Here is a 17,527-nt window from a genome sequence, read left to right as displayed (position 1 = left end):
ATTTTAATTTGGATACATGTTTTGAACAACTAAATTCAAATAGACAATTTTAGTAAGTTAATTGTTATACAGCATACAGCATAAAATAAAATTACAGTGTCTCCACAAATATTATATACCTAAAAGAACAGGGTAAAATTAGTACGTGAGTGAATGAAAAAAATAATCTATTCTGTAATAAAATATAGGAACATGACCGTATAATAAAGTGCTTTCTTATTATGTTTAATATTTATTCGTTTTTGTCTTATAGTGTTATAAATAAAGGAAACTGATTAATTTTTGACCGACTGAAAAAACTTTATTTCTTATGAGCCATTCCGAACACTCACTGTGTTCAACCGAAGTGTATTGCAATCTGGTATTGGTTGTTATTTTATTAATAATGTATTTAAACCGCTTTAGCGATGCATGTTTAAAAAGTTTGGTTAGACGACGAATTATATTTTAGCGCTGCAGCGAACTTTAGTTTTAACTCCAGATTTTGAACAAATAGTTTATATGGACGTTCGTATCTATAGAATATACATCAATGTTATGAATATCATTTATTTTCATATTTTTTGTACCAATTCTTACTTTTCTCAAACAATAATCCCAAGTCGCCTCTACACATTCCTATATCTACACACCAACCGGAAAGGCTTCCCTTAAATTTCAAGTGACCAATTATAGAGTTACATACGGTCTTTACCTCATATGAGCGCAATCGAGAATCCAAGCTTTGTTAGGAAACGTTTAGCAACATTGTGGCCCGGTCAGCGGGGCGCCTTGATTCAACTAAATGGATTCATTGTGATAGTGTAACGTATGTTTGAGATAAGTGTCAATAATACTTGAATGATTATTGAATGATTTCAAGCTGAGATTTCAAGTTCGGATTTGTAGAGTCGCTTTTAAGATGTGATTATCGTTATTTTAGTTCATAAAACCTTATTATTTCATATAAACATTGAAACATGGCATTAATTTTTGTGATTTAATATTTTTGAGACAGGTATCTCAATTGTATGGTAGCTATTAGGAATCAATAATCCTTCATAACAAATGTTAAATCATATTATGATAATTGGTATATCAACTTGATTTTGTATAATTTTATAATATTTAATGTTTTCTAATGAGGATAATTTATATATTAGCTAGATCGATAGCAGATGAGGAGAATAAAATGGGTCAACATCACAACACATCATCACATTTTAAAATTTCGTTGCAACTGAAAATTGATCACGGACGTCCTGTCGCAGATTTAAACAGTAAGTTAAAAGTGTTTTACATATATATTTTACAACACCATCAAACATTCAGAATAGAGGAGACTGTTATAAAACCAAATCTGTTTTTCTGAAATAAGCTTGAATAAGTGTATAGCGCCAATTTCAGATTAGAATGGAATAAGTACAGGTTTGTAGGGTTAGCATACATAATTGTATATTCCTTCACATGCGGTCATTACTATACACTAAGTCCGGTCACAAGAAACTTAACCCTCCAAAAACAATCAACCGTTCGATATTTAAAAAACAACATTTGGTTGCAATTAAGCGATTGTAACAGTTACGATTAACCCTTCACGTGGGCTGAGCAAAGCGGTTACTTCCGGCCGGCGGGCGCGCCGATTATGTTGTGCCTACCCGCTCATTTGGCCACACGTGAACGCTTGCACACCGTGACGATGGATTGTTTATTCTCATGAGAAACGGATTAAATAGGTACATACATAACATCACGCATTTTATCCCCGAAGGGGTATGCAGAGGCGCAACTATGGCACCCACTTTTCGCCAAGTATGTTCCGTCCCATGATGTGATAGGGGGCGAGCCTATCGCCATATCGGGCACAAATTCCAGACTCCGGGCTGATACTGAGCAGAAAAACCCAAATATCACTTCGCCCGACCCGGGATTCGAACCCAGGACCTCAGAGCGCTATTGTACCGGACGTGCAATACAACTGCGCCACCGAGGCAGTCAAATTAAATAAATCAGTCAGGATTAAATAGGTGCAATGAAAAAATCTGTGTGACTTGGTCTCTTGTATCGAATAGTCCGTTTGGGTTAGTCCTGCGTTCAAATGTTTGCAAGCATTGTTATCTCTCGCTGTTATATCTGAGGGTCAGCAGCGCATTGTGATGTCTCATCATACGTTATAATTTCATATTCTTGGTGAATTTACGAAGATGGTGCCGGGAATCTAATTGATAATTGAAGAAAACCCGTAAAAATATACAGCTAACACATATAATAATTATTATTGTAATTTAGTACATCGCAGGTAAAAATGCGTAGTATCCGAAACAAGACATTTAAAACTAATTATCTTTATTCAATACTTTTTAATATTCAACATGTTTATATTTAAAAATAATTTAAAAGCAGGTAATAATCACATTTACGGAGCATAAACACTAATTAACTTACCTTCAACGAAATAATATGTTGAAACGAAAAATAAATTGTTACTCTAAGCGTGTCGATGACTCTTTTCATTCGCGGATTGAGAGCTAAAGATTTTTTTTCCGCGAGGCATTGACAGAAGCCCCTTGAATGTAACAACCGAAAAGTCGGTGAGCATCTAACAAAAGGGCTAACAATGGCCAATGCCAATGTTTGGGCCAAAATAAAAGGCCGTCTAAGAAACGCAGGGTATTGTGCGCAGGCGCATTGTGCTTTGGGCTTGCACAAACCGCCCGGTAGCCGTCGGTGCCGCGTTCAAAGAATGCCGTGTTTGCCTACAATATTATTTTTATTGCTGTAATTGAGTGAAATTCTATGACGGTCTCCTGTGAGAACTACCCTTGGTTTAGACTTTCTAATTTTTTAACGTTTTTATATTAACGTGTCTATTAGTTCTTACCATTAATCGGACATAATAAAAATTGTTATTAATATTAAAATTAACTCTTCTCTGCAAGCAAGCAAGTTGTGTTGCTATTTTTCTTAACTTATCCTAATTTTCAACAAATTCTACATATTTTAAGTGTATTTCCAAGACCCAATAAACATAAAAGTGGGGCGATGTTGCCTTGTTATTTTAAAAAATCATGAAAATACAAATATCGGTAAAACATACTATACGTCTTATAATAATAATAATAATATAATATAATCAGCACCGTATTATATACTGTCCCACTGCTGCGCACGGTTCGCCTCAACTACTAAGAGGGATTAGGCTTTAGGCCACTACGCTGGCCGAATGGATTGGTGATTTCACACACCCTCAAAATTCCTATAGAGAACTTCTCTGAAATGTAAGTTTCCTCACAATTTTTTCCTTTATATATAAGTATGCCCTTGAGATTTGAAACTGCAGACATTCGTTCAAATTCGCACGACAATCCGTTCCGCACCAAACTAGGCTATAAGCTTTATACAAATCAAACTTTATCTTTATGCTTATGAGCCGTAACATGATTTCGGCCTAGTCAACTAATGCGCCAGCTTTCAATTACCACTGCAGCATGTAACTTGAGCAATTTCTGTAATCATATAATGTTTTTATGTCCTACAAATTCAATGAAATGTATCTTCCTAAAACATAAACTCTTTGAATACTTTATGTCTAATATATTATTTTAACACTACTATCGCATAAGTAAGGAGGCATAATCTGCCTCGAGAACAACTTATAATGATTCTATAATACAATATATTTTAATATTATGTACAGGCAAATAATTACTTAAACAAATTAAAATAATTTTTAATTTTAATTTTACCTGCAAACTAGCAATAACAAACAACAATATTTGCGAATATCTAGCCTCATAAAACCCTATTTAAAAGGCATACCATAAAATCATTCCCCAAAAACCCGCTATATTCCACAATAAAACCATATACCTAATAAAATTTACAACTCTACAATATTCGCAAACATTTCGGATCATAAAAACCTGTGCGTATACAACTTGCAACCATCGGGTAGTTCTAAACCCATTACCGACAATGGCCAAATTGGCCTTTCCATGCTAATAGTGTAGCTACAATAGAGATAAGATGGTCAAAAAAGCCGACGCGCTCTGGCTCTATAAAACCAAGCCGGTAAAATTAAAACAATAGGTTGTTTGGATGTTTGGGACATTGTTTATTGTAGACAGTAAAGTAAGGCGGTAATGTAAGGATTGATAAACTTTAAGCTTTTTAATAAGGTAATAAAATAAATATAACATTAGTTTTATGTTAGGATTTATAAATCTTTCAAAAACTTTATTTTAGTTAAAAATGCTTTTTTAGTATTATAATAATAAGTATTTTATTCTTTTTATATTGTAGAAAAAAACACAGTTTGGACAAATCATACCTGTAATGGGTTCAGTTTGTCTAAAATTAATTGATTTAAATTTTAAGGTTATGTAATTGCTTTAAAATTTAAAATATAATTTCTAGCTAAAACAGAAACAAAACAACATAAAACGGGAAACAGAAACGTCATTCTAAAAAAAAAGATGTGTATTTAAAACAATAAATAATAATATCAATAACACACAATTTCAATAAAGAACAAATTTATTCCGCGAGAATAGCGCGTGAAACTTCGGCTGCGGCGCGGCGTCGGAAAGCGCGGGAAACTGTGTGGAACTTGTAAAGTTTCCCGGCCCGCCCGCCGTGCCGCCCCGCCGTGCTCTCGCTCGCACGCACTGTCTCGCTCGCACGCGGCCCGCGGTGAGCCGCATGTGGCCGCGCTTTGTTCCGTATCTTGCGCTCGGAAGTTTGCGTTGACTTCTTATGGCTGGATTTTGGATAGGTATTGTTTTATTTAGTTATCCGCTGTTATATATTAAATTGTATTCATTGAATACTTACTTGTTGTGATAAAATAACATTGTTGGTAAAATCTACGTAAAGTACGCATAGAAATAAGGTTGTAGAGTTTCATTTGAAAACACATTTTTTAAGCTGTTTATGTATTTTACTTAAACAAAGAAGGGTTTAATTTTATAAATTAATTTGGGATATAGTCAACAGCTTATTGCAATAATTTTTGATTGACGCCGAAATATCTAAAGCATTCAATTAACAAGACTAACAAAAAAAAACAATTGACGAACTGACAAATTACAATTATTTCTATGAAGGTATGTCATCAAACCGAATATGTTACGCCAAATCCAATGCGAGCGAAATTCTTCGCGTGCCTGAACGAAAATGAAGTGTCCCCCAGCACGCCGCTCCACCAGCTCCCGCCGACTCCAAACATGAAAATCATAATTTTTCATGAGCTCGTTGATAGGTTTTCGCACCGGCCGCGGTTTCCCGCCGCCCCGCGGCCTAATTACCGCCGCCTCGCGATACGTCACCGCGGTGATTCAAAAAAATCCACCCATCCCTCTCCCACGAGGCGGCGGAGCGCGGCGGCGTCCCACTCCGGCGAGCATTTTTATAAAAACGCAGAGACCGACCGCGGCCGTCCCGCTCGTTCCCGCCGCAGGACCGCATCGCCCGCACCCTTCGTCTCCTTCCCGCTTTTTACGAGACGTAGGGGCCGCCACCCGGGTGGGGGCGGCGACCGCGCGAACGCAAAATATTGACCATCGGAAAAAGTCGCGTCGTATCACAGTCATCAGTCGAAACGGAGTTGTGGCGAGCACGCGTCCCCCGGCGCTCCTTCGGTGCGCGTCGTCAGTCTTCGGCTTGCGGTGAGGCCGGCTCGCGCGGCCCTCTATTTTTCCGAGTCCCCCGCCCGGCGTCTTGCCGTCCGCGCCCAACAAGTGGTGTAGACGCCGCGAGAGCTCACACGGCGTCTCGCGCCCGCACTTCGCACAACTTTTCGAGCGCTCCGGGAACACGCGACCTTTCGCCGCGAGTTTTGAATTAGATCGCGTGTTTTGAAACTTTTGCAAGAGTGTTTAGAGACTATAGTGGCGTGTCAAAGGACTACGGTGGCGTGTCGACAATCGGTGCGTTGTTCGTTGAGGGTAGACTGAAGTCGATGCACCTCCCGCACGCGAGCCCTCCGGCCCCGAGTATGGCTGACGTTTACTCGCACATCCATGAGTACTACCGGCAGAGCCACGGCGAGCTGGTTCAGACCGGCTCCCCGGCGGTGCTGTGCTCCGTGCTGCCGGGACACTGGAGGTCCAACAAGTCGCTGCCCGTGGCTTTCAAAGTGGTGGCTTTGGATGACGTGCAAGACGGAACTCTGGTCACGATCAAGGCTGGGAACGATGAGAACGTGATGGCGGAGCTGAGGAACTGTACTGCTGTGATGAAGAACCAAGTGGCAAAGTTCAATGACCTGAGGTTCGTGGGTCGCAGTGGACGCGGCAAGTCCTTCACGCTCACCATCACCATCAGCACATTCCCAAGCCAAGTCGCGACCTACTCCAAAGCGATAAAGGTCACTGTAGATGGACCAAGAGAACCAAGAACTAAGCAAAGTAAGTTACAAACAATTTTTCACTATTCTTAGTTTGCCAAGCGGTTTTTAGAACTAATTATATATAGACTTAAAGCCTATTTTTTAATTTATTAACAGAGTAGTGTCATAAAAGTTAACTTCATTTAGAATTTTTAGTTTTTATAACTCGTCAACATCTTTTCTTCAATTTATTTTTATAGTAACAATACTGATGAATTCGGAAGAAATAATATGATATTATTTTAAATGTTACAAATATAATATTATCAGTAATCAATATCTAATAAAAGTTTAAAAAAAAACTTACTGAATACCTACAATATAATAATAACAATTAATCTTAATAATAACTTAAATATCTTAAATTTTTTTATTTAAAATATAACAACAAAATCTTGAAAAGCTCTCGCATTTCCATAGCCTTCGAACACGCAACACAATTCAGTAAATAATATGTTTAGTTTTAGTATAATAATTATATTATATTAACACAAGTAGGTAGGGTAACTCAAGTACCTACACGACTTAATTCGCGTATCATTAATAATCAACATATAAAAAAAGTACAATCCGTCACAAAAGTACCTCAACAAATTAAAAACTTCAGAATGCCTCTTCAAATGTGCAATCCAGTTATTAATTTTTGTTTATCTCAAATAGAGTAAACCCTGTTTTTTGTGAAGAAAAAACATTAGTTAATACGAAGATAAAAGTTTCAAGGTGATTTAAAATAATTAATATATTCAGCTACTTCTATGACTGGCTGTCCAATCCTCGCAAAATAGATATTATAATAATGAATATGGTTTAAAAAGCCCCTAAAATTCTCGAATATCCGTAGACATAAACTTATGTAATCAATATTTGTTAATAAAAATAAAATAATCTCAACTAAAACACGCTCAAACTGTCTTAACTCGTAACAGTCAAACCCGTGACGTCATCAAATGATAATATGTCAGATTCCGTGACACGAAACAGACTATACGGAAGCCCACACGTCTCTAGGTCTAACATTATATCAACAATAAAAACGTTTATAGACAGTTTGTAGGATTCCATGACGACAATTATATTTTATTGACCATTCGGAACACATTCTACAGTTCGGTTAGATAAATAATAATAAATACTATACGTAATTTATTTCTAAATATCGTGTTAGATTTTGTTTGCATATTATAAAATATATACACTATAATATGTAAGCACTCATTATTATATTCATATTTAACAAAAAATAAAATTAATGAAGACATATTAAGTGCATTTAAGTTATATTCATTTATTACATTAAATAACATAATTCGGTAAATTTTAATGATGCTCTACAATGGTCTTCATACGCAAAAGAAATGTCTTTTGCGTATGAAGACAATTTTGATTACCATTAATTTAGCCTACCTGTGTATTTGTTCTACAACTACTATAAACTACTATTAACATGAAAACAATAGACTACATAAAGAGAAAGAAATAATTACGGAAGTAATTTCAAGACCTAAATCATCCCCACTATTTGCGCCTTACATTAACTGCATCTATTTAATAGTCCTAATTCCACAATGAATATAAAAACAGAAAGTTCAAAATATAATTCGCCGGGTGCGCGCGCGCTTTGCCACTGGCCCACCGCCAACCCGCAGGCCCGAGGCCGATTTTGCGGCACCGCGGCATTCAACCACATTCAAACCATTTTATTTCTGAATCACATATATTAAGTACGTTTTTTTACCCACAACGCACGGGTGCCAAACATCAAAGCAGTATGTTGTACATATATTAAATAGCTACAAATTGTTTATCAAACTATTAGATTATTATTTTGAAGATTTATACTACGAACAACATGAAGAGCGATCAAAGATTTAAAAAAATATATAAAATAAACAAAAAGATTCCAAACATCCTCAACAATTAGGCAGATACCGTTAATAAAATTCATATTCAAACTCGACCCGAAATTAACATCTGTCCAATTGCATCCGAACAGCGGACGTGTGAAACATTGAATCACGAAGACATTAATTGCCTACTCAGTTTAATCTTCCAACTACACGAAGAATTACAGCTTAGAGATTCTCCCTCCGAAAATAACTACGATTGTTGTCTGCTTTTATGAGTGTAAGAATTAACGTTTGAGTGTGCGTTATGTTTTGACGTGGGGTTTATAAATGTTTATTGGTGTTTATAACGCGAACATGCTTTAAACTAACGATTCTGGTACTTAAATGTATTTCGACGGGCGCGTTTATCTTAACATTTCCAAAAATGTTTGACAGTTTAGCGAGACGGTAAAGTTGAAAGGCTTAGCACTTATCAATTAACGTAAACAGAGCTTAATAAATTCCGGTAGTATATTCAATTAATAAAGATTTCTCATTCCGTCATTAAAAATTAAAGTTTGATGAACTCAAATTGTAATAAATTATCTTTACATTTCGAAAAAATCAATAAAAATAATCTCTAACATCTGTACTACAATAATAAAGGATGAGACGGCTACAAAACTGAAAACCTGACAAAGCAAATGACATATTCGTGCGAGCAATCAAAACGGTTGTCCATAAAGCTTTGACACCACATATCTATTTTGGACCGACTGCGTGCACAGAGAGGCGTCTGTATAAACAAACGGTTGCGCCCAAACTTCGGCCAATAATAAAAAGACAGTATGCGGAAAAACTAACATCCTCGGCCGATAAACATCAAAGGCACGGAGCTAATAAAGCGATCAATGGCGCACCGGCTTAATGGCCGTGTTACGGCGCACTAATTAACTTGTAGTGAGTAAAATAACCTTAGATTTAGCTTGTTATAAAAATGAACTGAATTGCTTTCCGACTTTGACGTGGTTAAACAAAAGATATTTTAGTTTTCGGCTGTTTACCGTCGACATTCTCTGGCTGTTAATTTTTTTACCTAGGCACATGGTGTTTTGAACGACGGCGCTAACTTAAAATTAGGCGTTCTAGATAATTAAATGTTTAGTATTTGCTACGTTATCTTGATAGTTCGTATTCACTAGTATTTATATAAAATCTGGCGTTTGCAAAATAATTACGTGTCACAGTACATTCTAGCAAATTAGCAGCGTCAAAGTAATACAAGTACTTTCGTAAAACTTCCGCTTAAAATATAAATGTAATCCCTGAGATGTCAACGATATACAGTTGAACAAGTTTTTGCGAGTCATAAGTCAGAACGTTCTGGAAGTTCGAGGCAAATGAAACAATCGTCGTGTTTAATATGCGGCACTTGCAGTTCCAGCGGTTACCAAGTTTCATGGTGCGGCGTCGGCCGCGTAACAGATGTAAACAATCTCGGGCCGCGTCGTAAACTCCCGTTTGATCTCCCCGCCCCCGGGCCCCGGCGCCTCTAAAATATGGATTTTATGTCCTTGCTAGCTGCTAAAATACCACATCCATACCCAGGGACCCTCATAACCACCCGACTTGTGCTATGATCTCGCAAAGTTTCCATTAGTTAAAAAGTTCTGAGTTTTTTAGGTTGCGAGGATCTTGTTTAGCAACCTACTTTCGGTACCGCATTGGGTAATTAAAAAATGTATAAGTTATTCAAATTATTCAATAATTGCTTCGATTGGAACGCATACTAAGTATGACAATTCCACTTTTGTCTGCCTTTACGAAGATTCAGCCGTGTAGGTGTTGTCAGTATTCTGTTACACTATACTTGCAGCCGTATTCACATAAATAATTTCTTCCACAATCCCAAATCAACCATTCTAAAAAGTTCAACGACTTCCGTGATATCTCCTATTACATCCACATTTCTTTGCCTCACTGCATTAATCACAAACTCTGGCTCAATTTTTAATCATTGCCCAAGCTGTAAATCAACTACAATATGAACAATTAAGCATAGACACTATAAATGCGGTGTCCGTTATAGGATACCGTCGCCACCCCGCCCGAATTATGAGCCATAACTCTGATTCCATTTATTTAACGCTCGTCTCATCCACATTAATTTACGAGTGACACGCGGATCGCATCTCATCTCATCGAGTTATTTAATGCCCATTTTGACACTTACGCGCCGTATCTTTCATGTGTTTATCGTGGAAGTGGTACGGATTCGGCCGCGACGCCTTTGCCCCGCGCCACATTCTTAAACCATTGTAAATTTTTAGGTCGTCCGTGATTAACAGCGACAGAAATAGTTTTATTGATTTAGACGTTGTTTGCCGCTACACGACGTTTATAATTTTATTTGTATTCGGACAGATTAGTGTTCGATGTGATGGGATTCATATGTTTTTCCGTTGCGAAATGTTATACTTCTACCGGCTGTAAGGCAATATTAGTAATTAACTCTATTTGAAGCTAAAAATGGCAAATGATTCACAAATACAACATATAACAGTTACTCCCATTATTCATTCATAATCATGAAGCATAACCCTTGCATCGGGATAATAGAATTTAATTGAATGGTGGCATTAACAAATGGAGCATCCCGTTTCCGAGTTCCACATTTAACTTATTATCGCGGCATGATGGCGGAGCGTTCCTCGGGATCGGTGCGTGACAGCGCTGCAGCGCGACGGGCCATCCATCACGCTCTTAATTTAAAACACCCGCGATTTGGGTAACTCACGGAACACTCGCTAATCGCTCCACTGAAGGGTTACAGTCTCCCAAATAAATTGTTTCGTAAACTCTCAGCTCGTAACGAAAACATCGTGAAAAACAAAAGAAACACGACGTGCTTAGAACGCGCTAAAATAAGGCGAAACAATAACAAACACAAATTAAAGAGTCGCTAAGAAGTCGCGTACACAAAGTTCAAAACGATGAAGATGAAGTGATCGTAAACAGTTTAATCATGTAATAAAATTCTAATACACCTAATCGCGTATATTGTGATGAGTCGCGATTGGGTTAAAGGCCCAGTAAAATGTCGAAAATAGACGTCGGCCGTGTCTTCAGTAGGCTATCGATTAAACAAATAAAAAAGCGTTTCGCTATGAAAGGCGAAAGGCCACGTGACGGCGGAGGGTCGTAAAAGCGTATGGCACAGAGGAGCCGGCTAACTGCAGTAGTAAACTGGCTCGTTTTGTATACAGAACCCTTGTTATAGTCGGTGACGGTAAACAGAGCGGGGCCCGTGTGTCGCCGCCTTTACGGCTCGCTTTTGTGAGTTTAGTACTTGCGGACGTGGCTCAAGACAAGCGACCTCCGCCGGTCATTACTTATCAATACTCGTATCTAGTATATACATAATTTTAAATAATATAGTACCTATATCTAACGTCAAAACAACTACTTAATAAACTTAAAATAGTACTGGTTTGACGAAATCGGTTCAATAAGCTATGAATTTCGGTTGATTTATATCAATTTATGCGACACATTAAGTTAAGATTTCTTGTCTCTTCATGTTACTTATGATCTATTTACTTACAGATTACGGGTATGGTCATCCAGGAGCCTTCAGTCCGTTCCTTCTAAATCCCGGCTGGTTGGACGCGGCATACCTCAACTACGCTTGGGCGGACTACTTCAGGCCGCCGCAGATGAGAGACCAGGCGTCACTTGTTAAAGGTACCGTATCCATTTTATTTTAAACCATTATGTTCCAGAAACAGGTGGCATTACTATCGACAACGTTTTAAGAAGAAGAAACCCTATAAATAAATCAATAATCCATTAATGAGTCCAATTTGTCAAAATTCAAAATCCAAAATCAACGTACATTCAGCATTTGTTAATTTAAAAATTCCCGTTTTAACAAACAACACTCAAAAACATGTTGCTCGCAACAGAGCCACCCCTCAAGGCCGTACAACGCAAAAGCGGCTCAAATAAAAGGAACAGCTCTTGAGCTGTGCAAAACAACAGCGGCCCGACCGAGGCATAACCACCCGCCGAAGTCCGCTCGTCGGGGGCAAGTGGGGGTGCCCAGAAAATGGGTAAAAAAGCATCGCCTTCACGTTCGAGAGAGCGTGGAGTCAATTTTATTCCAATGTAGGCAACCGCGCCACCAGCTACTTTTTGTTTCCGACGTTGAAACGCGAGGAGCAATGTACTCAAACACCTACGGACTTTTATTAAACCTACGTAGGCGGACACTTTTCAGCTGCTATTTATGAGAATCCCGTTCACTTTTTTAAACTCACGCTGCGTTATATTATGAATAAAATAGATATAATTCACTCTGAACGATCCTCAAAATATTGCAAATTAAAGAAATCCACCAAGCATCAAATTGTATCGGTGGCATCTTAGTGATAGAATTGTCTTCCTTATTTTAAAAAGTGTTTGATTTTATAACACTACTGTAAGAAGTCAAGGTTCGTTTACGAAATAAGTGAATGCTAATTAAAAATAACAAGCAAAGCAAAACAGAATCAAATTCAACGATCAGAAATCACCTCAATCAGGCGCGACGGCGATATTGGCCCCCACCTCACCAAATTACCCCCTAGTTACAACCCTCCCACCCTCGCTGCCTTTTAAAGTGGTCTGCGCACTGCCACTGCTGCAAACAGAAAAAGTGCAAAAGAGAAATGTACGTAGCACCACCTCCGAGCTCTTTGTGGCCCAATCTGCGCCTCCGTCGTGTCCTTTTTATATGCAGGCTTCTCTTACACGCTATCGAGAATCAAAGCTTGTACAGCAAGAACTTTTTGAACACTGTTGCTAATGAAAATTTCACGTTACGAGCCCTCTTTGTCCGAGAGTGCGGAGATAGGTGTGCTTCCTTATCGCGATCGAGCCGGCTTTGTGAGAGCACACGTGCTTGCAGCGGCACCGCGCGCGTGTCCTGCATCCGTAATGCGCGACACACGGCCGTCTCCGCCGCTCAACTCACGAGACACCCGGCAACCGTCGCAAAGAACCTACTACATCGTGTTCTGATAAATAAATATTGCACCCTCGCCCTCCCGATATCGCACTAAAAAAACATCCCTTTCGGTGATGCCGCCTTTAAACGCCTACAGATTGTACATTATCCTTAGTACGATTATGCACCCCGTTGTTCGGGGAATCGACAGAGTGCCCGCGCGCCCTGGGCTATCCCGAGGGACCCGTCTTTCATATTACGTAACATTACGTTAGCAACTAGACGTTTCAATATAGCAAAATATGTTGTATCTTCTATGTAATAATCTTCATTTTCTTTATTAACAGGTGGAGCGACGCCTATAACTACACCGCCGGTGACGATACCAGGAGCAGAACTGTTCCCATTTCCACCGGCGATGGCAAATCTTCCACCGGCTGGACTTATCCCTCCACCTGGAGCATTTTTACCACCGAATGGACTATTGCCTTTCGGTCCGCATCCAGCCGACCTAGCATTAAAATCTTTACCTCCAGAATTATCTTTGAAGAATGGAATGAACCCTTACGACGCTTTAAGACACTTACAAAGCAACGTTTCTTCAATGGACACTTCGAGCGCGAGACTATCGCCGACGAGCAGCAGACAAAGCGGCAGTCCAAGAAGTATCGCGAACGCGAGTCCAGACAGATCGAAAGCAGATTCCAAATCGGAAGCGAACTCGATGCACGAAGCGACTATCTCCGATGAGTCTGACGAGGAGCCTATAGAAGTGGTGAAGTCTGCATTCCACCCGACGAGACCGGCGAACGTGGAGTTACAAGAGATGAAACGTGTCCAAGCGGCGGACTCGACCGTGGCCGACCGACCCCGTATTCGCAACGAATTAAAAGCGCCGTCGCAGCGAACTACCAGAGTGTTGTCAACAAGCCCCACGTCAACCAAAATTGCGAACGGTACGATATCAACTCATAAATCAGTGTGGCGGCCATATTGACATTAACTGTGCCAGTGTTCGTAGTTTAGTAGCAGCACCTGAACGGGTGCGTTGACATGTGATAATACAATGAGCTTGTAAATACTATAGGTATAATTGAGATACATTTTAAAAGATATTTATTGTTAGAGTTATGTAGACATTAATAGCTGACGTAGATTATAGTGCAGCGTATTGTAAATGTTGAATTTGTTATTTTATTGCATACGTGTTCGCGCTTGATGATATAAATATGTTTATATGTAGCATTAAAACGCTCTTGTTCGATTATAAATGTAAAAAGTATAAATGAAATATAAGTTCACGAAAAACGACTGATTAATTTAAACAGCTAAGTGAATACACCGTGTAATATTGTAAATAATGTAAAGATATTTATTAATACGACGAGAAATGTACAATAAATATATAATACGCTGTATAATTAAATTGTAAATATGTATTTAGAGATGTCAATATAAAAGAATGATTCTGAGAAATTAATCTTGACTCTTGTGCTTTTATTTTACAACTCCTGAGAAACAAATTCAAATTTATTTTTTCTGTGCTAACCATATACATATGTTTTTATCTAATCCACCTACTACGCCACTTTAGTCTCCTGACAGACCAATTTAGTAAAATATATTATCATAGTTTCGATTTTTAAAAATAAATTAAGCTCTGTCTCGCTTCCCATAAAATAATTTAATTTAATTCTTTCTATTAAATAATCAATAAAGGAGAGGTTACTCAAATAAGCCTTATTTTTATGATATATAAAAACATTTTATTAACCCTGTACAATAAAATATTGACGGAAGATTCACATACAAATCTGTCGTAACAACGAGGACAAGCGTCCACAACGTGCAGCGCACGTGTCAGTTTTGTTACTCCAGTACAAACACGCTGTTATTGTTTTTGTCATCGTAAAGACACGTACAATATAAACTTAAAACAAATGACATAAGAGTGAACCATTTTTCCAACATGATATACTTCCAAAATTATTGGGCTAAATTTATTTAGAAAGTTGTTTTTGCTTATTCATTTCATTTCATTCATTTTTACTAAAAATATTTATTTATTATGCTTTTGCTTATTAGGCAATTATATTTAGTCGTAACTGTATCGCTTTTCGAGTAGTCAGATTAATACGCCTGTACAGTGAACGACATAAAAGTGAAAACATTTCTTTAACAAAAATTACAAACTACAACGATGGGCGATTTACCCATATAAACATAAAACTATGTAGAGATAGCCACACAAGCTGAAAATTAAATACATAAAAATGCTTTATCAAATTAAAAGCATTATCTCCAATCGAAATATTATTTTTCTTTATTTATAGTAAATGGAGTTTGTATTAGAAAAATAACGATTATTAATACGGTAACAAAAGTATAAAGATAATTGGAAATTTTGAATTAGTTCAACTACTTTTGTGTCAAATCGTACGTAAATTTATTAATTTGAATCACACATGAAAGTAAAAAAACATTGTGGGTGTCATATAATAATTTAGTATAGGAGTATTAAACGCCTGAACAATGAACATTCTGCTCCTGCACAGTGCGTTGTAATTCTTATAGACTTTAGCATGTTATAGTAATAAATATTAATAATACAGTCCCTGTATATACTGCCTACCGCTGAGCAAAGGCCTCTTCTACCACTGCGAGGGTTTAAGCCTTAGTCCACCATGTCCAGTGCGTATTGGCAGATTTCACATACCTTCAAAATTGTTATAGAGAATTCTCAGGTATATAGGCATCCTCACGATGTTTTAAAGACGTAACTTTAAAAAGTTAGAGGTATGGACGTTTGTCTCAGCAGGCAGTTCCATTCCCAATTAGGTTCATGCAGTTTTGTAATGTTATAAGGCAACAAAGATCTATCATATTAAATCAGAATATGTTGCATCCTTCATTTCCCGTGTCACCAATAGCTCTCTAAATATCTATAACAAAGAACCCAAAAAAAAAACAATATAACTAAAATAGTAATTTTTACTGGGTAATTAATGAGCACGGGTGTCGACGTGGCGAGTATTCCACGCATCGACTGCGATGTGGACGCTATCAATTGTGTTTGCGCCCGAGCTGATCCGGTTAGCTGATTGCAGCCTCCTGGCCCGCCCCGCCGCGGTGAGCCGCCCGCTCCTCAAACATACCGCCGTGGATCTGTGTAATGCTGGATCGGAATTTATAATTTATAATATTAGTGAAATTGAAGTGGTATCTTTGTGTTGGAAGTTTGAAGCTATTAACTTCATCTTCAGAAGTCTACAAAGAATCTTTGGTACTAACTTATTGGAAATAGAACTCAAAGATTTTGACCTTAAGAATCGATGAGCCTACGCGTATTCTAATCTCACCCGAAGTGCGCTTTTCCGATCAAAAAGTCTAAAATAAATATATCTCCCATCATGAATTAAATACAGTAGTTCTCTTAACATATTTACAGTTTAAGAAGTACTGAGGGATTAAACAATGCAATTAAATCAGATCTTAGTATACTTCAGTTGCTATCCCTGTTCCAGAACATACTTTTTTTGATATCACTATAATTTCATCGACATATATAATTTTTCATGAACATAAAAACATCGCATATCATTAAAACATTTATAGCCAAATACATTCGCATATACTCTTTTCTGAACGCAAACACAAGTGCAAAAAAAAAAAAGAAATTACAAACTGTCCAATCCAGACCCAGCGCGTTCATGAATTTCAGTGAATAGAGGTTCCTCATTATGTCGAGCTTTGATTCGCATCTACCAGGCGTCGGGCTTATGATTCGCTTTTTGGTGAACACCAGACTACCTACATAATTCTGTATAATGCACGACCATCCTATTTGGTCGTATTAAAAACCTGTGGCCAGACGGCCGACCTCGCGTCAGTGAGTGTATTTTGAATTTGAAATTTTGTTTGAGCGAACGAGTCGGTGTTTCAATGCACGAGTGATTACAGTATGCTGATGCAGCGCTCTATATTGTATATCTACAAATACGTTTTTAAAACCATCGGGCTTGCGTTAATCTTCCTACCTTTGTGTGTGATCAAAACTTATGGATAGGGACAGCGTTTCGCAAATGATGTCTGAAGATTTGTCCCGGCATGTAGTTTAACATTTTTAAACGTGATTAACTGAATTAATGTTTTATATTTTGATTATCAATCTTCAATAAACTAATAGATCCTTTTTGGACATATTTGATTTTTTTATTATTAAATGGTAGTCCTTAACAAGTATGAAACCACGTCATAGGAAAACCATGTGAAGTAACAACTTGCAGTTGCGTTTCATATGGTGAGTGATATTTCCAAGTGATATTAAAGAGGACCAATCCGTTTCCT

The 17,527-nt window shown here is 37.8% G+C and overlaps 1 protein-coding gene across 1 annotated transcript; it reads left to right on the top strand.

Annotated features, from left to right (window-relative positions):
• The first annotated feature begins 5,596 nt into the window (after nucleotides 1-5,596).
• LOC115440236 (segmentation protein Runt) lies at nucleotides 5,597-14,517 on the top strand. Its single transcript, XM_030164453.2, has 3 exons — nucleotides 5,597-6,386; nucleotides 11,800-11,937; nucleotides 13,528-14,517. Exons 1-3 carry the CDS (start codon nucleotides 5,939-5,941, stop codon nucleotides 14,175-14,177), a joined length of 1,236 nt encoding a protein of 411 aa, XP_030020313.1. The 5' UTR covers nucleotides 5,597-5,938; the 3' UTR covers nucleotides 14,178-14,517.
• The last annotated feature ends 3,010 nt before the right edge of the window (nucleotides 14,518-17,527 follow it).

The sequence above is a fragment of the Manduca sexta genome, chromosome 10 (genome assembly GCF_014839805.1).
Source record: "Manduca sexta isolate Smith_Timp_Sample1 chromosome 10, JHU_Msex_v1.0, whole genome shotgun sequence".
Taxonomy (NCBI): domain Eukaryota; kingdom Metazoa; phylum Arthropoda; class Insecta; order Lepidoptera; family Sphingidae; genus Manduca; species Manduca sexta.
This window is presented reverse-complemented; position numbering and strand designations above follow the sequence as displayed.